General features: G+C 38.3%; 1 protein-coding gene across 1 annotated transcript in view; it reads right to left on the reverse strand.

The window, feature by feature from the left end:
* Window positions 1-2,774: 2,774 nt before the first annotated feature.
* The window catches only part of LOC307196526 (uncharacterized protein), a 199,789-nt gene continuing 178,029 nt past the window's right edge, over window positions 2,775-24,534 (reverse strand). The window contains exons 18-21 of the mRNA XM_079941548.1: window positions 12,370-12,518; window positions 11,054-11,160; window positions 7,146-7,244; window positions 2,775-6,773 (exon numbers count right to left, since the gene is read on the reverse strand). Of these exons, the coding sequence (XP_079797674.1) occupies window positions 6,737-6,773; window positions 7,146-7,244; window positions 11,054-11,160; window positions 12,370-12,486 (360 nt within the window). The 5' untranslated portion in view covers window positions 12,487-12,518 and the 3' untranslated portion in view covers window positions 2,775-6,736. The remainder of the gene's footprint in view (window positions 6,774-7,145; window positions 7,245-11,053; window positions 11,161-12,369; window positions 12,519-24,534) is intronic.

Genomic DNA, 24,534 nt, shown 5'->3' on the forward strand with positions numbered 1-24,534 from the left:
TTGATGTGCAAAGAAAATGGCGGGCTTTTCTGGCAGAGACAAATAAAAACAGCCCGAGCAAAGTTCCTGAAAGAGAATAAAGCATTTTGGGTCGGAGTGTAAGGGATGGGTGTGGAGGGCTGTAAGTGAAGGCATTGAAGAGAAATTGGAAAATTAGTTTGGAAATGTGTATTTAGATCTTGTTATTGAAGGCTTTCAGTAACCTGAATAAATAGTTAAACAATTAAACAAATAAATAAATGGGCTTCATCCCTGTAAACATTTTGAAGCCAGTGGAGTTTCTTTTTTTAATGAGAAGAGTCATGTGATGGAATCCATTTTAGATAATGTCGGTAGCGGCATGGAAAGTAAATCAAAGAGAAAAAAGTGCGGAAGCAGAAAGTCGAGCCACAGGAATAATGTGGTTAAAAGATTAGTTAATAAACGGGAAAAATAAAGAGGTTGGCAGGGAACCTACAGATCAAGAAACATGTTAGGACCTTATTTGGAGTCTAAATGGAAGAACCTTTAAAAAACATTTAAGACATTTATACAACTGTAAATATGAGCACTGACTAGAAATTTGATGAATTAAGAAGTTATTGCTATTTTTAGGAGTGAGTATAGTATTATGGGTTTTTGTTTTTAAACACAGTCCTTATCTCATAGAGAAAGATATTGAAATATTTATAGATAAAATTACATAACGCACGAGATTGCTTCAAAGGTGGTTTGGGATATGGATATCAAGCAGGATTGATTTGGGGAGCTAGAAAATGGGTACATGGAATTTGTTATACTCTTCTGTGTACTTCTGTCTAAACTCTCCATAATAAAAGTTCTAAAAACACAGAGGAAGAATGCTTTAGCGATGGGCCCATAAAAGAAGCATGGATTTCAGAGCCATGGCAGAGGTAGAAATCAAAAATGCTGGCAGCTTTTTGGAAGAAGTGATGGAGAAACAGGATCCAAATTTCATCCCAGATTTCTAGCGTCAGTGACTAGATGGATGATAATGGCCATGACCAAGAAAATAATAATGTGATCTCCCATAAGAAAGTTCTTTACAAAATGCTCTTGAGTTTGCTATTTTATTTAATCCTCAGAACAGTCCTATGAGATAATACTTCCATTTGACAGATAAAGAAATTGAATCTCATGAATTTAAAAAATTCAAATAGGGAGGCAGATTTTAGGGTGAAAGAGAGTGTATGGAGACAGGGCCACATTATGATTCTCACAGGCACTAAAGACACTTGTACCTTCATGGACCACTTCCCCCGAAGAGAAATATTAAATTACATTTTATGACTGTGCTGCTACAAAGAATATACTAATATGACATATTAAGACATTTTCTTTGACCTAGAAGTTCCCTTTTTGCTCTGATTTTTAAAGAAATTAGGACATTTTTGTGGGCCCCTAGAAGTATTTTGGCACTTGGCCACAATATGTAAGTTGGCCTTGAATGGAGGATGAGGACTTTAGGGCTCTCTCCATGGGAAAACTTACATTTTTTAGAGTCATCCCCACGAATGGCTCATAACCTGACAATAAAAACTTATGCAAACTTGAAGAGCTCTGTTTTTTTTTAAGTTTTTAATGTTCTTAATTGATATATAGTTGATGTACAGTATTATATGTTACAGGTGTACAGTAACTTATACTGTTATTCACAATTTTTAAAGATTATACTCCATTTATAGTAATTATAAACTATTGGCTATATTCCCTGTGTTGTGCAATATACCCTTGTAGCTTATTTTATACATAATAGTTTGTAACTCTTATTCCCCTACCTCAATATTGCCCCTCCACCCTTCCCTCTCCCCACTGGTGACAACTAGTCTGATCTCTGTATCTGTGAATCTGTTTCTTTTTCATTATATTTTTCGTTACATTCACTAGTTTTACTTTTTTAGATTTCACATATAAGAAATGTCATACAGTATTTGTCTTTCTCTGTCTGACTTACTTCACTTAGCACCCTCCAAGTCCATCTGTGTTACTGCAAATGACAAAATTTCATTCTTTTTTCATGGCTGAATACTGTTCCATCTTCTTTATCCAGTCATCTCTTGATGGACTCTTAGGTTGCTTCCATATCTTGGCAATTGTAAATAATGCTACTATAAACATTGGGGTGTGTGTATCTTTTCGAATTAGTGTTTTTGTTTTTTTCAGCTGTATACCCAGGAGTGGAATTGCTGGATCATATGGTAGTTCTATTTTTAGTTTTTTGAGAAACCTCCATATTGTTTTCCACAGTGGCTGCACCAATTTACATTCCCAACGACAGTGTATAGGGGTTCCCTTTTTGAGGAGCTATCTTTTTAAAGATCTCATTCTTCACTGCTTTAAAGAGACATATGCATTTGTGTTGTGAAAAATCCCCTTAGAAGGTTTGTAAGCATAATTTCCTTGACTATAGAGTAATCATTCTCATTTGATAGCTTAAGTTACAATGTTGGATGTCAAGATGACACTATTTTTGCATTAAAATGGTAACTTCTTTAGAGATCTCTTTGTATCCCTTCCTAACCTCCCAGACACACAATGGACATCATGTGAGGGGAACTTAAAAGAATAGAAAGGGGAACGTTAAACTTAAATTTTGATGATTATTCTCTGGCAAGTAAATGTTGGGGTATTGACATCCAGTTCAGAGTCTAATTGAAATTTCAAAAGTCTCATTTGAAAAATTCCTGGACAGTATTCATAGCCAATAACCTCTTCGAGGATTTTCCCCTCTAAGCACTACTGTAGAGAAAAAACAAAGAAAGAATAAAGATGGGAATATATATTGTAGTTCAGTAATGTATGACTTCTCTAACAGCTATTTTCTTCAAAAATTCTGGTTTGCTAAAGTTAATCATTGCATTATCAGGTCAGTTACTCATGAAGCTGAACTATAGGCTTTATTTTGTTCGGGTGTTCATGTTGCTTGACTGAACTCATAAGTGCTACGCTTTTTATTTCTGAAAAATTCTGTATTATCATAGACTATTGTATCCTGAGGGAACTATTTATTCCTTTTCCTTGTGATATTTCTCATGACTGTAAGCCACTCTCTGATCCTTCACCAACCTCCAAACATAGACACCCAGACCTCTCACGAATTTCTATTCAATTAGTTTTAAAAAATAGCTTCAAACATCAAGACAATGTTTGCATATTTTACCGGAATGAGAAGATTCCATTGATCTTCTGGCTTGACAGTTTAAAATGTCAGGTTCTTCTACCCCATGTGAGATAACATTTGTTATTTTGCTTTTATTATAGTTATTTTTCTTTTCATTGATAAAATGATTTTTCCAGTTACTAGTTAGTGCATACAAGGTGAGAATCACCCCTGCCCCTCCATTCTTTACATTAGCTGCGTACCCTATTGTCCAGCATGATATCTCTAGTACGTCAGCCATCTAAGTTGCCTTGGGCCCCAAGACAATTGAAATCAACCCACAAATCGTCCTGCCTAGGGTGGCAAGAAGACAGATCTTGTTATCTAGGAGCTGCTTCTCCGGGAATGAAAAAAAATGAGGGCAAACAGAACAGGCCTGGCTCACAGTAAAAGTGGCTTTCCAAGAATATGCTGACATTTTTAGAAGGTCAGAATGGGCAAAATGCAAGTTGGAAAAACCATCAACCTATTTACTTTATAATTTGTAGGTTTTCATGTCTTTGTTTTGCTACATGTAGAAATGGATTCAACTTGAGTAGCTTGAAACAATAAAATTTAAAATGGGGAGGGGTAGAGCAGGGGGCTAGAGAGACTAGCTTGAACAGAATACACTAACATACAAACACCAAAAAAAAAAAAACCTCCTCAAAACTATTGCCTATATTGGGAAGTAAAAATTTATAAAAGAGAGGCAGACATAAAAGAAGAAATTGGGGCTTCCTTGGTGGCGCAGTGGTTGAGAGTCTGCCTGCCGATGCAGGGGACACGGGTTCGTGCCCCGGTCCGGGAGGATCCCATATGTCACGGAGCAGCTGGGCCCGTAAGCCATGGCCGCTGAGCCTGCGCGTCCGGAGCCTGTGCTCCGCAACGGGAGAGGCCACAACAGTGAGAGGCTCGCGTACCGCAAAAAAAAAGAAGAAATTGTTTATTTGTTTGTTTGCCTTTACAAAACCCATTTGGGAGAAGCATCCATATATATACATCAGTTATCCGGCTTGCCCCAGTTACACTGATGTTAGAGATGTCCTTTGTTAGAAATTAATGTGTGTAATAAAGTTTTACATTTTTCATATGTTTTGAAGTATATGAGCTATATTTCTTTTGACTGCATAATTACTTTTTGTACACAAGAAAAATGAGGTGCTTAACCCTAAGTAAATAACCTCAAAACAAACCAAGAGTAATAGTTACATTCTTTTCATCTTCTAGGCTATATACAATAAATATTTCTAGAAACTTTTTAAGTTACATTATTGTGACTTGCCAAAAAAAACAAAAAAACTCCTCAAAAACCGAAAAACGAAAACTCTTTTATTCAATCAGGACTAAGCTCAGACAAAAATATATCCCACCCCCATATTGATATTTTGCTCTTTTTGTTGAGAGTAGAGACTACCAGCGTTTTTCCTGGTTTATATTAATTCCCAAAGTGTTTTCCTTTTACACTCCAGAGACATCTTTTACTCAGAATAAACCATTTGAGAAATAAGATGATAGATTTATGGCATTTTAAGTAGCTTATTTTTCTGGATAGGTGCTTCCACTAACTCCTAAATGTTTGCGGAGGAGAATGTTATCAATAAAATTATGTTATACTGATCAACGTTTCTCTTCTTTGCATAAACTGCATCTTTAAGGCTAAGCATTCAGCTGCTTCTAAACAATGGGACTACTTTTTTAATAAAGGAAACTACCTCTATCAGTCATACCTTGAAGAACCAATTTGGGTCTTTAAAAATATTTATGTGGAGGCTGTAAAATCTCAGAGTAGGAAGGGGGTGGACAGTGCTACAAATGCTAACAGACTTACTGAGACTCCTAACCCTTTCTGGTAGCTGGCTCCACTATAACTACCAGCCCGCTTGTTGTTTTCTCTTCCCTCTGCAGTAGCACTTAGTATGACCTTGATTTTTTGTAAATGTAGTATTATTGAATTTGGTAACGAAGTTCTAAGCTTTGTCAAGCTTGAGTAAACCAGGAAAATGTTGATATTTTAAGTTACGCATGATGGGCTCTATATAAATATTCATGCCATCTATTTTCCCCTCATCTTGAGTAATGACGACTGTAACTCAGGGTTTTTTTAAATAAAAACAACAACAACAACAACTATATATTTTTTTCTCTTTCTCTGATTCCTAGATGAAAATCTGTGTGTATACGGGTATGCCTGTGCATATAAATATATAGAACAAGAGAGGAGATGTCATGATCCATATATGAATAGCACTTATCTCTGCAAATTAGAATTCTTAATAATTTTATTATTTCCTGCTTTCTTAGAATTTAAATATTTATGATAAATGATTTTTATTTTCTAATAAATAAAGTTATTAATGCTTTCAAATATTGGTTCTAACTTTCTAATACAATTTGCAAATTAAGTTAAAGGGATTTTTTTCAGTCTCTGAAAAACAAAGTATTACATTTCTTAGAGAACCTGTGTCTGCGTTGGAGACAGTGGGAACAGATGGGGTAATCTGGTAAGAGTAAAAAAATGAAGATAAAAGATCAGTAGGGATCTGTACCAGGCAATAATCTGCCTTCGAAAAGTTGGAAAAGAGAGAACCAATATAAATAATTAGAAAAAGATTGATCTGAACATATTGTCAGAAAAAAGCTAGTGTGAGGAATGACGGCAAGGATCTTTCATTAGTTCAGGAGGTTTGTTTGCTCATTTATTCGTTTGAAGAACATGCATATAGATAACTTTAGTACAATACCAGCATCAAACACTGAAGGAAGTAGAGAGACTAAAGAGAGAGCTTATTTCAAGTTTTCAAGTACTGTGAGTTTCCAGTACTTGAAGTACAGAGAAGGGTCATCCTCTGCAGTAATGGACAAAAAGTCTTAAAATTAAGTGTTATTCCTAGGGAATGCAGTCCATCTGACTGTGCCTTAAAATACAACCTCTCAGGTGAGATAGAGAGAGAAAGAGAATACGAACAAGAGCAGAGAGAGACTGACTCAACTTCTTTCCCTTGTTAGTGAGTATCTATCATTGATACAGAAACTTCTGATCAACCTGGTGGGTTATATAGGTGGTCAATAGGCTTGTTTTGTTCCATCTACCTTTGCTAACACTCATATGGAGATGGGGATCCTCATTCTTGGACTCTATATTTTGCTAAGAGGTGTAACCCAGGATCCCTGTCCACATCTTCCCACACATTCATTTTTTAGGATAATGGTTTCAAAGTCTTCAGTGGCTTCCAGTGACCACTGGAATAAGTCCCAGTTTCCTTACCTGGTACTCTCTGCCTTTGCAGCTCTCATCACTCCCCAACACACACCCGTCTACATTCAGACCAAATTTCTCGCCATTCAGTACCACCTTCTCACTGTCTATAAATACCCTAATTCATTCCTATCCTTTCAATGTTTCCCATTTTGCCAGAGATACTTTTTCTAGATTCATCTGCAACCTACTCTTCAAGATTACATTGAAGACCCCCATAATTCCACACCACACTGAACAACCAACCCCTTCTTCAAACACTTGCAGATTTGTGTTGAAACTCCATATATTAGTTTCACTATATCCAAACTTTGAGAGCACACTTGTCATCTCTGTGTCTAGATCTGGAGCCAGTCTCTTGGAAGATGAGCATCCCTAGGACAGAGAAAAAATGCACAGTGTAGATGCCCCATACAGTCACACTATATGAATAACTTGCGGTTCTTCCCGCTTCCCTCTCATCCTCCACCTGCGGCCAAGAGAACCAGAACACTGTTCCAGAAGTGTAACCTAAGTATTCGCATCTGGTTGACCTGTCCTTCCAGACTGCAGCACTGCAAGCCTGGAGCTTTTCAAAGGAATTAAACAAAAAGACTCTCTGCTTCTTCTATCCACTTCCCACCTTCTGCTCCCTCCCCCATGTCCCTGTACTCTGTTCCAGTTGAGACTTGGATCAGTTTAACTCGATGGCTTCCCTTAGAGCAATTAAAAACTAACAATTAAAAAATAAGGAACACAAACACTTACCATTCCTCCTCATAATGAAGGTACTCTTTTTTCCTTTTAGTAAGTAAAAACAAATTTCGCACTTTGGGTTTGTTTACTGGATAGAATCCAAAGACAGAGCTGTAAGACAGAGGACAGAGTCTGAGATGATGACTTGCCTGTTTACAGATGAATAATTGGCCGAGCTTCACTGGTGCTGTGGGATGGTGACTTGCAGGTCTGATATTTATTTACACAATTCACTGAATGTAACAGAGTTTGAAATATAGCTTATAAATATTTAGAAAATATTGTTTCTAAGTATCTTCAGCTTCTTTACAGTGTATCAGGCTATTTATTTTGAAACAACATCTCTTTTTATTGAGAGGTAACGTACACAGCTGAACAGAGATGCATGCAGCCTGGAACATAATTAATATCGTGGGGGAGAAAAGAAAGGAGATGGCTGTTAGATGGCTGACAATCAGTCCTCCCTCACACGGAAGGCTTCTTGAATATGCTGATTAAGAACGTTAGCGCTAGATGTGCATTTGAACTTTCTATATTAGGTTGCTTTGATGCAACGATGCTTTAGTAGAAGAGGCACTTGTCCGGATTCGGGGATCAGTAGGCCCTCCAGGCCAAAACACTGATGGCTTGGTGACAGATTCCTAAAGTGGCCACAAAATCTTCCCTTTCCTAAATCCATGTTCTTAAAAGCAGGCTTTGCTGCTCCATCCTGGTAGAGGTGGACTTTACTCCTCCAACCCTTGAATCTGGGCTGCCATGATGACGTGCTTTGACCAATAGATTGTAGTAGAGGTTCTTCGTACTGGTCTTGAATATATGCCTCAAAAGGCTTTCCACCTTCTCCTCTCACTCGTGAAACCCTGAGCATCTGTCATGCAGATAGTCCGGGCTGTCCTGCTAGACGATGAGACACATGCCACGTCACTCCCATCCCCACAGGTGGACAGCCAGCCAACCCCCCCCCACACACACAAAGTAGAGTCACCTAGCTGACTCTAAGCTGGCCACAGATGCATAAGAGAGCACAGCTAAGACCAAGAAAACCACCCGGCTGAAAGCCCAGCCCAAACTGAGACCCACATAATCATAAGCTAAATAAATAATTGTTGTTTTGAGCCACTACGTTTGGGGGCGGTTATTTCAGCAGCAAATGCTAACTGATGCAAGTGTGTGATATCACAGTAGGTCATAACCAATGACCAATGTCTAGGTCATGTGCACAGGGCAACCTTTTTTCTATATGAAATCAGCAAGTCATTCATTCAACGTAAGTTTATTAAGCACCGAATCTAATTTATGTACTGTTTGTTCAAGGTACTGGGAATACTATCATGAGCAAGACAGACGAAGTTCCTGCCCTCCTTGAGCTTGTATTTCAGTGATGCATAGAGACAATGACAAATAAACAAGTAAATATATAATATGATGTGCAGTAGGAAAAAAAGTTCTATACAATAAAAATAAAGCCAAGAAAGGAGACAGAGTAAATGGGAAATGCTATATTTCATAAAGTAGTCAGAGACAGACTCGCTGAAAAAAAAGATTTGAGCAGAAACTAAAGTGTAAGAGTGAGCCATCTGGAAATCTAGGGAAATAGTACTAACTGTCTAATGGGACATTTTAAATTAAAGTTATATTCAAGTTACACCCCCATGAAGACCTCAGTCCAGTTTTCCCTTTGCACCTTTTTGAGGTGATTGAGTAATCTTGCCAGCCCTCGTACCTATGCCATTACCCGATCTCCACATTTTAAGTTTAATTGTTAGTCATGTAAGTTACAGAAAAATATTTCTGGTAGGTTGAAGGATTTTCTCATGTTGAGTTGTTAATGGCAGGCAAAGTCATATCTCCATGATTATACAAATGTATTCCTCTTGTGAAATAGAAGTTATTTCTATAGTAGTCTTGTACTCGATTTTTTAAAATATGTGTAGTTAAGGCTCTCTTTCTTTAATCCCTCAGAAATATCACTAAAGTAAAGCAGGGTTTTTGTTGTTGTTTTTGTTTGTTTATTTTTTTGTTCTAATAAAGAGTATTATGTAGGTTGTTTGAGATATTATGTAATTGTGTTGTCCACAGTAAAAAAGAAATTGAAAGACATAGAGACAAAAGTTTACAATTTGTGTTCTGTGTTTGATTATTTTTTTTAATTGAATCTTTAATTTATTGGCAGAATTCTAAAAGCATCTGGTATGGGCCACAGAAAAAAAGCAAGTAAGTTGATTTTCAACCAGGATGAACTCATACACTCTTTAATACTTGAAGCAAATCATCCTCCACAAAGTTGAACTAAATCTGAATTGGAATTCACACAACGGTTGAATGAAAGGTGAGGTTTGGGGATACTTTTCACCACTTGGTTGAGCATAAAACCACGTGGCAAAGACTGTTGTCAGTTTTTTCCTCTTCCTGGCAAGGGGATAGACTACATTTTCCAGCCTATCTTTCCTTTACAAGTGGTCATGTGGCTGAGTTCTAGCCAATAGAATGCGAGCAAGAGTGTTCAGTGCTGTGGCAAGGCCTGGCCCATAAAAACCTGTATGTAGTCATCTGTGCCCTTTCCCTTCATTTGGCCAGATATTGGTACCCAGGGTAACCGTGTAAGGATGTACTGAAGATGGCACAGCCTCCATCAGTCTGAGTCCTTGAAAAACTATAGGGAACAGGCCTGTTTGCCTGTTAAATGAAGAATAAATGAAATTCTTATTCTCTAAGCCATTATATTTGGCAGGGGATGGTGGGACAGGGGGCATTGATTTTGCAGGTTAGCAGGTCTTAATCAACACAAGCAATATCTAACATTCTGCCCTACTGCCCACACCAGAAAAACAAACGTATAATATTCTTCAGTGTGAAAGCTAAGGCAGACAGGTGCTGAATGAAAACAACTACAAAATTTAAAATGCCAACAATGAGATTTCATCAACACGTATGTCTAGGAAATCCATGTTTCTAAACAGGGGTCATATTCCCTATGTCTTTTTGACTCCTGACAGGTGAAAAAGATGTTGACTGGATAGTAGGTACTTAGAAAGTACTGAATGAATGAATGAATGAATAAATAAATAGGTGAAGGGGGTTAGAAGACTTGAGCCATGTCATGTCAGGAGACATAGGTTTTACAAATATTCTTTTATGACATGACCCGTGGATTTAAATATGAGCATTAGCTTCTCTCTTGTGAAATTACAGGGTTGCATTAAATGTTTCCAAGGTGGGAATTCTGAGCCCCATTTCTTTCTTTTTTTTTTTAATTTGTTTGTTTTATTGAGGCATAGTTGATTTACAATATCATGTGAGTTTCAGGTGCACAACATAGTGATTCACAATTATTAAAGGTTATAATCTGTTTATAATTATTGTAAAATATTAACTATATTCCCTGTGCTGTACAATATATCCTGTAACTTATTTACTCATTTAGTTAATATTTATGTATTTTATTTTTCTTAACATCTTTATTGGAATATAATTGCTTTACAATGGTGTGTTAGTTTCTGCTGTATAACGAAGTGAATCAGCTATATGTATACATATATCCCCTTATCCCCTCCCTCTTGCATCTCCCTCCCACCCCTATAGGTGGTCGCAAAGCACCAAGCTGATCTCTGTGTGCTATGCGGCTGCTTCCCACTAGCTATCTATTTTACATTTGGTAGTGTATATATGTCAATGCTACTCTCTCACTTCGTCCCAGTTTACCCTTCCCCCTCCCCGTGTCTCCAATCCATTCCCTACGTCTGCGTCTTTATTCCTGTCCCGCCCCTAGGTTCTTCAGAACCATTTTTTTTTTTAGATTCCATATATATGTGTTAGCATACAATATTTGTTTTTCTGAGCCCCACTTCTGAGAGTAACTGGTCCCTTCCAGCAACTAAAAAAAAAAAAAAAAAAAACTGACATAAAAGTTCCAAGGTTACCAACCGTGCGAATAGGGTTGTTCAGGTCTGGGGAGCCGATGACTCTTAGCATTCAGGGTACAGTATGAGCTGCCTCTTCTGCTTCTGGGGGCTTCCAGCCTAAGTACCTACCAAAAAAAAACATGAAAAGGGACTGCTAAATCTACAAGGGGTCCTAAAGTGTACATGGTCTGAACGCCCTCACATCACAGATAAATACGAATTAGGCCCCTGGAGGTTATGTCACAGAGCCACTCTTCCCAGCCAAGGCTAGAATTTTGGTTTCCTAACTTGCAACCCAGGGTACTTTCTTCAGATTCTCAGTTAGTCTTATCATATCTTGCCTATGCTTAGCTTTATCCAGGCTTAAAATTATATCTAACCCATGTAACAAGAATAGCATGCTGTATTTTATTTTTTATCTGGTTGGTTGGTTAAAAATATCTTGTGTTATCAAGACCTCATCACACCTTTTTTTTCCTATCAATTCTGCAATCGGCCTCTAAATTGGTGCCACTTACTTTCTCTTTTGGTACTGAAATAACCATAGTTATTGTAACAACCATGTTATTATAAATAACCATAGTCATCTCAAAATCTTTTGTAACTTTCCAGTCTGTCATTCTCCCCAGTGGACAGGAGTGTTTTGGTCTTTGCCCCAAAATGCACCATTTTGTAAGCCTTCCTCTACAAAATTTCCCCAACCCAACCTCCAAATCCTGACATACAAACTTGCTATAATTACCTGGTTAGTGTGGCGTTAGCCAGCAAAGCAGGAAATCTGAAAGAAACATCACTGTGGGCTTCCCTGGTGGCGCAGTGGTTGAGAGTCCGCCTGCCGATGCAGGGGACATGGGTTCGTGCCCTGGTCTGGGAGGATCCCACATGCCGCGGAGCGGCTGGGCCCGTGAGCCATGGCCGCTGAGCCTGCGCGTCCGGAGCCTGTGCTCAGCAATGGGAGAGGCCATAACAGTGAGAGACCCGCGTACCACAAAAACAAAAAAAACAAAAAAAAATCACTGTGAGAGATAAATGCTAGAGTTTGTTATGTCAAAGAGGAATGATATCAACTAAGGTGGAATGAAGGAAGTCATAAATGAAATCAGAAATTCTAACTGAGGGAGTTGACACAGAAGGTAAAAAGAAGAAATGTAGCTAAGCCTTTAGCCCATTCATTTATTCATTGAACACTCGCTAAGTAATGAAACATGTCAGGCCCAGGAAAAATAAAGGAGGTACATAGAAGAATAAAACACAGCCTGTACCCAAGAAGATCACTATTTAAGGGGGAAAAGTAAATAGAGTTGCTGCTAAAATGAATTTAGTCCACTACTCACATACGCACACATGGCCACCTGGCTCAGCTCTCCTTGGAAGGCTTGGCACAGTGGGTAGGATGAACATTCTTCCTGTTTTGTCCTGGGCAATCCAAGTGTATGCCTGTCGTCCTCCATAGTGGCTGCACCAATTTACAGTATGGAGGTTCCTTAAACAAGTAAAAACAGAGCTACTGTATGATCCAGCAATCCCCCTCCTGGGCATATACCCAGAGAAAACCATAATTCGAAAAGATACATCCACCCCTATGTTCACTGCAGCACTATTTACAGCTGCCAGGACAAAGAAGCAACCTAAATGTCCATCAATGGAGGAATGGATAAAGAAGATGTGGTATATATATATACAATGGAATATGACTCAGCCATAAAAAAGAATGAAATAATGCCATTTGCAGCAACAAGGATGGACCTAGAAGACTGTCATACTGAGTGAAGTAAGTCAGGCAGAGACAAATATTGTATGGTATCCCTTAAATGTGGAATCTAAAAATATGGTACAAATGGACTTATTTACAAAACAGAAATAGGATCTCAGATATAGAAAACAAACTTGTGGTTACCAGAGGGGAAGCGGGGGAGGGATAAATTGGGAGATTGGGATTGACATACACACTACTATGTACAAAATAGACAACTAATAAGGACCTACTGTATAGCCCAGGAAGCCCTATTCAATACTCTGCAATGACCTATATGGGAAAAGAATCTAAAAAGAGTGAATATATGGATATGTATAACTGATTCACTTTGCTGTACACCTGAAACTAACATTGTAAATCAACTATACTCCAATAAAATTTTTCTTAAAAGTATGTGCCTGTTGTCTTGGTATAATTATTAATGGTGCCTCCTTTCACTTCAAAATTGTCCTGCTTTGGATGATAAATTATGTGGCAATATTACTTCCATGTTCTATGACAAAGGAAACTGCCATATATCTTTGGAGCCAAGAAAGGCTACGAATTCTATGTATTAGGGAACTTGGGGAAATGTTATTCAGAAGAAGGGATGTGTCAACTGAAAAAAGCTCATCTAAACTGGATGAAAACAAGGACAATAAACACACCACAGTGCTTCTCCAGTTTGACCTGAGTAAATACTGAGACTTTTGCAGACTTCCTTTTTAAAAAAAAAATAGGCTTGATTTGTAAGAGAAGTTTTAGGTTCACAGCAAAATTGAGACAAGTGCAAAGAGATCCCACATACCCCTGCCCCGCCCCCAACGAGCACAACCTCTTCCACTGTCATCTTCCCCCACTCAGACCGCACATATGTTACAAATGATGAACCTCCACTGGCACATCATTATCAATCAAGGGCAGGCTTAGTCCTTGCCCTTTAAGAGTTTAACGTCTAGCGTGGGAGACAGCCATTAAAACAAGCAACTGCACAAATAATTTAATAAGAAGGTGTGGATGTTCCAAACATTTATTCTGCTAATATACATTGAGAAGAGTTGCCAGACTTAACCAATAAAAATAATGAATGATATTTTACATTAGGATTTACATTGGTTCATTTACATTAGGGTTCACTCTTGGCGTTATATATACTATGGGCTTTGACAAATGCACCATGACATGTATCCACCATCACAGTATCATACAGAATAGTTTCATTGCCCTAAAAATCCTCTGTGTTCCACCTAACCCCAGGCAATCATTGATTGTTTTACTGTTTCCATAGTTTGCCTTTTCCAGAGTGTCACAGAGTTGGAATCATAGTGTATAGCCTTCTCAGATTGGCTTCTTTCACATGGTGATACACGTTTAATGTTCCTCCGTGGCTTGATAGCTCATTTCTTTTTAGCAGAGTCTAGATGTATCATTGTTTATTTATCCATTCCCCTACTGAGGGATGTCTTGATTGCGTACAAGTTTTGACAATTACACATAAAGCTAAAATAAACATCTGTGTGCCAGTTTTTGTGTGGGCATAAACTCATTTGTGTGGACATTACTCACTTTAGTAAATACCCAGGAGCATGATTGAAGGGTCATATGGTAAGAGTATTAAGTTTTGTAAGAAACTGCCACACAGCCTTCCAAAGTGACTGTACCATTTTCATTCCCACCAGTAATGAATGAGAGCTCTTGTTGTTCTCCATGCTCACCACCATTTGGTGGTATCACTGTTTTGGATTTTGGCCATTCTAATAGGTGTAGCGTGGTATCTCATTGTCGTTTTAATCTATAATTCCCTAATTACATATGATGTTGAGCATCTTTTCATATGCTTATTTGCCATCTCCTTTAATGAGGTAACAGTTCACGTCTTTTGCCCATTTTTTTAAATCAGGTTGTTCATTTTCTTACTGGTGAGTTGGGTTTTTTTTGGTTTTGTTTTTTTGTTTTTTGCGGTACGCGGGCCTCTCACTGTTGCGGCCTCTCCCGCAGTGGAGCACAGGCTCCGGACGCGCAGGCTCAGCGGCCATGGCCCACGGACCCAGCCGCTCCGCGGCATGTGGGATCTTCCCGGACCGGGCCACGAACCCGTGTCCCCTGCATCCGCAGGCGGACTCTCAACCACTGCGCCACCAGGGAAGCCCCCTTACTGGTGAGTTTTAAGAGTTCTTTCTATATATCCAGTAACAGTCCTTCATTCAGTATGTCTAATGCAAATATCTTCTCCCAGTCTGTAGCTTATCTTCTCATTCTCCTGACAGTGTCTTTGCAGAGCAGAAGATTTTAACTGTAATGAAGTCTAGGTTATCAATTATTTCTTTCATGGGTATTTCCTTTGTATTTAAAACTCATCATTATATTTATGGTCATCTAGGTTTTCTCTTATGGTATCTTCTAGTTTTATAGATTTACATTTCAGCCTATAATTCATTTTGAGTTAATTTTTGTAAATGATGTGAAGTCTATGTCTAAATTCATATTTTTGCATGTGAATGTTCAGTTCTTTTTATTGAAAAGGCTGTTTTCTCTGTTGTATTATTTTTGCTCCTTTATCAAAAATGAGTGGACTATATTTATGTGGATTTTTTCTGGACTCTCTATTCTATTCTATTGATCTAGTTGTCAGTTTTTATGGCAGTCACACACTGTCTTGATTACCGTAGCTTAAGAGTAAGTCCTGAAGTCAGGTATTGTCAGTTCTCTAGTTTATTCTTTTGCCTTTAATATTGAATTGGCTATTCTGGGTCTTTTGCCTCTGTATATAAACTTTAGAATCAGATTGTCAATATCCACTAAATAACTTGCTAGGATTTTGACTGGGATGTGCTGAATCAATAGAGCAAATTATAAAACATATATAGTCTTCCTATTCATAAACATGGAATAGCTCTCCATTTATTTAGTTCTTCTTTAATTTCTCTTATTAGAGTTTTGTAGTTTTCCTCATATACATCTTGTACATGTTTTGTTATGTTTATTCTTAAGTATTTATTGTTAGGTGCTAATGTAAATGTATCGTGTTTCAAATTTTAAATTCTACTCATTACTACTGATATATAGGAAAGTGATTGAATTTTGTATATTAACCTTGTATCCTGCAACCTTGCTATAATTGCTTATTAGTCTGTTCTTTCAAATACTGTTCATAGACAATCATGCCATTTGAAAAAAAGACAGTTTTATTTCTTCTTCCCAATCTGTATATCTCTTATTTCCTTTTTTTCTTATTGCATTAGCTAGGACTTCCAGCATAATGTTAAAAAGAAGTGGGGAGAGGGACCATATCCTTGCCTTATTCATGATTTTAGCAGGAACATTTCTAGTTTCTTCCCTATTAAGTATGATATTAGCTGTAGGTTTTTTTGTAGATGTTCTTTATTGAGCTGAGGGGTTTCCCATCTATTTCTCATTTGTGAGAGTTTTCATCTTAACAGTGTATTAAATTTTGTCAAATGTTTTTTATACATTCATTGATATGATTATGCAATTTTTCTTCTTTAGCCTGTAGATGTGATGCATTACATTAATTGATTTTCAAATGTTGAACTAGCTTTACATACCTGAGATAAATCCTACTTGGTTATGGTGTATAATTATTTTATGCATTGTTACAGTTGATTCGTTAATATTTTGTTGAGGATCTTTGCCTATGTGTTCATGTGAGATCTTGGTCTGTAGGTTTCTTTTCTTATAATGTCTTTATCTGGTTTGGTATTAAGGTAATGCTGGCCTCATAGAATGAGTTAAGAAGTATTCCCTCTACTTCTATCTTTTGTAAATGAAAAAAGAATTGGTTTCATTTCTTCTTAAATTTTTGGTAGTATTCACCAGTGAACCCCTGTAGGCCTGGTGTTTTCTAATTTGAAGGTTATTAGTTATTGACTGAATTTCTGTAATAAGGAAGGCACAATCACGTTAAGGATAGTTATGTCTTCTTGGAGAATCGTCTCCTTTACCATTATGTAATGCCCCTTTTTATCCCTGACAATTTTCCTTGCTGTGAAGTCTACTCTATCTGAAATTAATATGGCTGTGTCAGCTTTAATTCAATCAGTATTAGCATGGTAGATTTCCTCCATCCATTTACTTTCAATCTATATGTGTCTCTATATTTAAAGTGGATTTCTGATAGGCAACATAGAGTTTGGTCTTGTTTTTGATCCATTCTGGCAATCTCCAGTTTTAATATTTTGATCCATTCTGAAAATCTTTATCTTTTAGACCATGACATTTAAAGTGATTATGGATATAGTTGGGTTAATACCTACAATATTTGCTACTGTTTTCATTGTTTTTCTTCTTGATTCTAATTTTTGTCTTCCACCCTTTTTCTGTCTTCTGTGGTTTTAACTGAGCATCTTATATGATTGCATTTTCTCTCCTTTCTTGAAATATCAGTTATACTTTGTTTTATTACTTTTTTAAGTGGTTGCCTAGAGTTTGCCATATACATTTACAATTAATCCACGTTCACTTTCAAACAACACTATGACACTTCATAGGTAGTGTAAGTACATTAATATAACAAAACTATAACTAATTCTTCCCTTCTGTCTCTTGTATTATTTCTGTCATTCACTTCATGTATACATAATCTATAACCATTAAATACAATGTTGTTACTATTATTTTGAACAAACTGTTACCTGTTAGACCAATTAAGAGTATAAAAAAAATTTATTGTACCTTCACTTATTCTTTCTTTAATTCTCTTCCTTTCTTATGTAGATCTGAGTTTCTGACCTAATCATTTTTCTTCTCTCTGAAGAACTTTTAACGTTTCTTGCAAAGCAGGTCTTCTGGCAACAAAGTCCCTCAATTTCTGTTTGTCTGAGAAAGTCTTTATTTCTCTTTCACTTCTGAGGAATAATTTTTCAGGTTAGAGAATTCTAGGTTGGTGGAGCTTTTTTTCTCAGCACTTTAAGTGCTACTCTCTTCTCGCCTTCAGGGTTTCTGAGGAAAAGTTGGATATAATTATTATCTTTGCTACTGTATAGGTAAGCTGTTTTTGTACCTCTCGTTTCCTTCAAGAATTTTTTCTTTATCTTTGATTTTCACAATTTTGCATATAATATGTGTATGTGTAGGTTTTTTGTGTGTTATTGTTGTTGTTTGCTGTCTTTGACATTTATCCTGCTTGGTGTTCTCTGAGCTTCTGGGATCTCTGGTCCGGTGAATGACATCAATTTTGGGGAAATTTTCAGTCATTATTATTTCACATATTGCTTCTGTTCCTCTCTCTCTTTCTTCTCCTTCCAGCATTCCCATTATATATATATCCTTTTTTATCCCTGACACACACACACACACACACACACATATATATACACGCACACACACACATACATGTATGTATGTTACACCTTTTGTAACTGTCTTACAGTTCTCTGATATTTTGTTCTATATATTCCAGTCTTTTTTTCTCTTTGTTTTTCAATTCTGAAAGTTTTATTGACATATCTTCAGGCTCAGAAATTTTTCTTCACCCATGTCCATTCTACTAATGAGCCCAACAAAGGCATTTTTCATTTCTATTACAATGTTTTAATCTCCAGGATTTTTAAAATTCTTTTAGAATTCCCATCTCTCTGCTTACATTACCTATCTGTTCTTGTATATTGTTTACCTTTTCCATTAGACCCCTAGCATTTAAATTATAATTGTTTTAAATACATGATCTGATAATTCCAACATCCCAGCCATATGTGGGTCTAGTTCTGATCTTTGCTCTATCTCTTCAAACTGGATTTTTTGCCTTTTAGTGAGCCTTGTAGTAGTTTTTTGAATAGTGGACATGATGTATGGGTTAAAAAGAACTGCAATAAATAGGTCTTTAATAATTCAGTGGTTAGGTATGGTAGGAGGGAAAGCATTCTATAGTCCTATAAATGGATCTCAGTTTTTTAGTAAGCATATTTCTCTGGGCTGTGAACTTCAAAATTGAAGTGCTTCTTAGTTTTTTGTTTGTTTGTCTTTAACCCCCTTCATGGTACAGGATGGCTAGAGCTGGCTGGAGTTGGGTTTTTCCTTCCCCTAGGCAGGCTAGGTTCTGATAATACCCACAGTGAGGGCAGACTCTCTTAAGAAGAACACAGAGCTCTGGTATATATTTCAAAATGGTTACTTTTTCTCTCTCTCTCTCTGCCAGAAGCCCAAGGGGATTTTTTTTTCTCTGACCTTCACTGTGAGAACCTGGTTGAGCTCCTGAAGGTAAAACTCACAAAAGTGTGAGGGCCACTCAATGACTGAGTTCCCTGGAATTTTGACCTCTTAGACCTGTCCACACTTAGCCTCAGCAATTCATCAACCACAGTTTAGTTTTCTTATCCCAGTACTGATTCCCACAGAATTTCTGCTCCTAAGTTTCTACTCCTCTAAGCTGTGGTTCTCTGTATCCACCAATTTTAGGGGCAGAAGTTGGCCCTGTGACCTCACTTCTATGAAAGATCTAACAAGAGTTGTTGAGGGACTTCCTGGTGGCGCGGTGGTTAAGAATCCACCTGCCAATGCAGGGGACATGGGTTTGAGCCCTGGTCCAGGAAGATCCCACATGCCGCGGAGCATCTAAGTCCATGCACACAACTACTAAGCCTGCGCTCTAGAGCCCCTGTGCTGCAACTACTGAAGCCCACACGCCTAGAGCCCGTGCTCCGCAACAAGAGAAGCCACTGCAATGAGAAGCCCATGCACCACAACTAAGAGTAGCCCCCGCTCACCGCAACTAGAGAAAGCCCGTGTGCAGCAGTGAAGACCCAATGCATCCAAAAGAAACAAATAAATAAAATAAAATAGAAAAAGAAGAGTTGCTGATTTTTCAGTTTGTTCAACTTTTTACCTGTTGTTAGGATGGAGTAATGACTTCTAAGCTCCTTACATACTAGACTAGGGAGCTTATTTTTTTAAAAAATTACCATCGTGGTCAAATAGAGAGAGTATTGTATGAGTAGCCAGAGCTTGAGACCTGAGTTCAAAACCCAACATCCCCTCTTGTTTGTTATAACCTGTGGGAAATTTACTCCACCTGTCTGACTCCAGCTTCCTCTTCTATAAAAAAGGGATATTGATACGTTGTTTTGAGCTTATATATATATATATATATTTTTTTTTTGTTCAGTTCAGAATCTGGTGAGTCATAAGTCTTCAGTAATTGTTAGTTCCTTTCCCTTTTCCTCTTATCAGTTGCCATAATAAATCACTTAATCTCTCTGAGGTTACTTCTTCATCTTTCAGATAGGGATAATGATGGCTAAGCTTACCAACTCACAGGTCTGTTTTAATAAGCAAAGAGCCAATGTATGTCATCATATTTATTAAAAAAGAGGATAAGTTATTAAGCAAAGACAAGGCAAGAATATTAGCACCATAATAATAATTATTATTATCATTACAAATACTCAAGGCTGAGCCTGCCTCACCTGTCTTTATGAAGTTTAACACAGAATCATAGAAGTCTTACATGACAATCCAGCCTGAGTTATTTTCCAAACCATTTACTTGCTTTAACGGTTTTTTTTCCTGCAATAATCAAAGCTCTGTCTCCAAGCATTTATAAGAATTGTCAAACGAGTGTCTGATAACCTCTCCTGAATTTCATAAGCCTGTGCAATAAAGGGCTGCAAACAAAAGGCTACAATTCTCCCCCTACCCCCGCCCCAAGGTACAGTTGTTTAATCCTATGTTCACAGATGCCAGTATTTTGCCCACCCTCTAGTTCCTGCCAATGAGGATAGCTTTGAGGAATTAAATGTGTAAACTATCAAGACCAAAAGCATCACTGAGCATTCTAAGCGCTGCACAGCTGGAAGGCACAAAGAGACCTCAGAAGGTGTTCTGGGTCCTTCTCCACCACCCTCAATTTATGGGTATTCCCCCCAAGGCTTCCCATTTTCCAGGATATCCCATTCAATATTTTCACCCTGCCAGGCTTAAGGGATTGACCAGATGTTCCCAATACTGTAAGATCTGAAGAAATAGTTATCTTGTCCCATTACTCAAGAACTTCCATACAGTATTCTCCTGCAACACATTCCCTTAGGGCTTCCAAAGTAGGTCATTGTCCAGCATGTTAAACCTAAAGGCCAACAAAACAACCAACAAAGGTGGTCCCCTTCCCTGCATCCTTTTCTGCTACTTGAAGCGAAAGAGTGCTGCACTGTCAACGGATACTGAGCATCTTGCCTAATTATTTGTCACTGAACTGTTACTGTCGGTATGTCTTTCTTAAAAAAAAAAAAAAGAAGAAAAGAGAAAAAGAAAGAAAGAAATCTCTTCTTGCTGGACCTTGCCTAGTCAGCAGTTTTCTTTATAGCATTGTTCACTGCCGTCCTCGCATTAATCCTGCACACTGTAACGTCTCCCCAGGATGAGGTTTCCCTTCCTCTCCATGTAGTTTGCTTTTCACTGTAGCTGCTGAGCAGCATAAATCAATACAATGCACACCATAAACACCACAAGTGCTAACCCTGCCAATTGGCTCTCTTTAATTGGTTTCAGCTAAAAACCTGTAAACCTATTTGAAGTGAAAAGGCAGACAAATCAAAGACAAGATGGATGACCTGAAACCCTCGCTGGGCCAAGGGTTGCGAGCTCCAACGTGGTATTTTTCATCTCTGTCATGGGTTTTTTCCATTTTTCTCTGGATCCTTTCTAGTTCCCAGGTATTATGCATCAGCAGCCTCCACATTTATAATTACGGAAAGGAAAGCATAAATACTCCAGAGGCTGGACGGTGCATTTTTAGAGATTGCGTTAGTGGAGAAAGCAACTTGAATAGAATAAATATTCCCCACAATTAGTGTTATAGTGACAATTTTTCATAGTTACACTCTTTATAAGTAAACTCAAGACGTGATGAATTCTCCCTCAAATGTCACAGACAAATGACAGATTTACTGGACATTTTTATCACCAGGCTGACTTTTAAAAACCTATGGCTTCGTTTGTTTCAAAATGCATTCACTTTTCGATTTGCATTGCTGCAGGGAGACCCCATGGTTCAGCTATCTGTCCATTTGTTTATCCACAGTGACAACAGTGCCTGGGGTACTGCTCAGTTTCCAAAAGCCTATCATTCTCCTGAGGCTGAGGAGATTGGATGAAGCAATTTTACCTGAGGGGTTCCAGGTCGAAGGCCTCTGGGAATGGCCTCCTCACTAAACTGGTCCTGAGTTGGTGACAATCTACTTGCTTCCCCTGGCCTGAAGTGAATCCTCTAGTCAAGCAAATTACCTAGTCCATGATCAAAGCCACTGAGCCAGGGACCCTTTTCTAGAAGGTTCCAAATCTTGTCAAGCATGCAGTGGTATTTGAAAAGGAGAGCTCATGTGTTCAACAAATGATCATTTAAAATGTGTGTTAAAGCAGCTACAGAGAAAGCCCCTGGGTAGAAACATACCAAGACTGACACTCATAGAGGGCTTGTCAAACAGTAAGATATGTACGTGCATAAACACACGCACAACACTGGAGAAAAGGAGCTTTCACTGGGCATGTTGCACAAGCAGGACCTTTTCTTAGGCAGTTGCCACATCTAAATTAGCATTTCAATAACACAATCGTTTCATCACACTCTTGAAACCACTTTTATCTTCCGTTTTATTTAAACAGGGCAGCAGCCAAATTTTATGAGAGGCTAGATTCGAAGGCAGCCCCAAACTTGATGCATAAATCTTCCACCCAATTCAGGGAGTACAAATGTAGTCATCTGGCATGTTCATTCAGATCTTTCTTTAGTGTTATTTTATGGTTCTCATTAGCAGCCCTCAAAATGCTCTGGGCACAGTTTTCTGGGTTCACTGTGAGGCTGAATTTCTAGTCACACCCTCAGGATAAGGCTGACGGTATAAGGTCTCTCCCACCCAGAGTTTACATACATGTAGAAGAAACATCCCTAATAGGGTATTTTTAAACCAAACCAGCCATCAGGACCTGCCCTTTGATCAAAGACTCAGAATAGGATGCTCAGAACATCTCATTACAACATGTGCAGGTCAAGGTCAAGTGTTTTTGAAGGACAAAGCCCACTGCTTTTGCTCTGGATTGAAATCAAGAGTATCGCTCTCCCCGAGTTTTCGCTTCCTGTGATGGCACACCCCCTCCTCCTTCACCTCTCTCCTTAGGTGACAAGGGCACAATTTCATTTATTGGAGGCACTAAGTTTCCCCGTTTTACTGTGCCTTCAAGAAGCTGTTTCAAAGCCAATGAAACACAGAAGCCTACATAATACTGGCATGCTCTTCATTGTAAAGTTTTTCCCAACCTATGTGGTTGCTATCATGTAGAGGAGGTTGGGGGAAGATGAGGAAGCAGTTGGGTGTAGGCTACCTAGCAATAAACAGTTGAAAAGAGTTAGAAAACACTTTCTTTGTAGCCTGCATTACAAGTTTACTAGGAATGAAAAATATCACCTCGGGCTTCCCTGGTGGCGCAGTGGTTGAGAGTCCGCCTGCCGATGCAGGGGACACGGGTTCGTGCCCCGGTCCGGGAAGATCCCACATGCCGCGGAGCGGCTGGGCCCGTGAGCCATGGCCGCTGAGACTGCGTGTCCGGAGCCTGTGCTCCGCAGCGGGAGAGGCCACAACAGTGAGAGGCCCACGTACCGCAAAAAAAAAAAAAAAAAATCACCTCGTCAGCCCTGTTTCTGTGAGTTGAGCTATTTAAAGTACACTGAAAGGAGACAGGGGTTTTCCACAGATGAGCCCACCTGGATGGTCAGAGGACTATCAGTTTACTTTAGTTTGTTCAGAAACCCACAGAAACAGCTAGGTTTTCCAGCACAGAATTTCTTTTCTAACTTTCTCTTCCCCTAACATCCCTACCTCCACCTGAAAAAATTGTCTGGGTTTTGGCAAATGCTCTGTTGACAATCCTTGTCTAATTGTAGGCTCATTAGAAGGAGATGTTGAAAGTGAAATTCTTCTGATCTACCATCCGGCTTTCTCTTTTTCTTTTTTCTTTTCATGGCTTATTTCACATTTAATCTTTAAAGTGAAGATAAATCTCTACAGGAAAAGCAAAATATCCCTTTAATACCAGTGTCTACGTAGTTTAACCTTTCCCTAAAAAGAATTTTCATTTTGTTACATAGCTTAAATATGAATGCCCATTGGAAGAGGCTAAAAACAAGACTGCAAAATGTAGAAGGACTGTGCCAATTTCTAGCTGTAAGTAAGGTCTCACTCTCCCAGGGTCACCATGGCTTTTTTGATGGCAACAGGTCCCATTCATGTTCACTCTTCTTATAACTGCCCTGAGTCAAAATGAGCCCTTGGTAATACAGTCAGAGAACAGGATATATGTGTATGCATAACTGATTCACTTTGCTGTACAACTGAAACTCACACAACATTGTAAATCAACTATACTCCAATAAAAATTTTAAAAATAAAAAAGAAGAATTTCAGAATGAAAGACCATAAAAAAAAGAGGACGGAAAGACTACTGATGTTTCACAGCTTCCAAAAAGACGAAAGGAAACACCATTCTATTTCCTGACACTAATGCATTCGAGCCAAGCAGACGCTTCGGAGTTCCTTCTGATTTCATCACTCTGTTCCTACCCAGCTATGATCTACATCTAGATCTAGATGTCAGAGAGAAAGCGTTCCTGCCGCATTTTCCCTCCAGTCTAACTGGTAATTCTGAGCCAATTGTCCCCACCGTGCAAATACAGTGGAAGGCTTGATGTGGCTGTATTATTCCAGATAATAATATCTCTCCTTGTCTTCTTTTTGAATGTCAACCGAAAGCACATTTTTGT

This window comes from Stenella coeruleoalba, assembly GCF_951394435.1.
Source record: "Stenella coeruleoalba genome assembly, chromosome: 13".
NCBI classification, from domain to species: domain Eukaryota; kingdom Metazoa; phylum Chordata; class Mammalia; order Artiodactyla; family Delphinidae; genus Stenella; species Stenella coeruleoalba.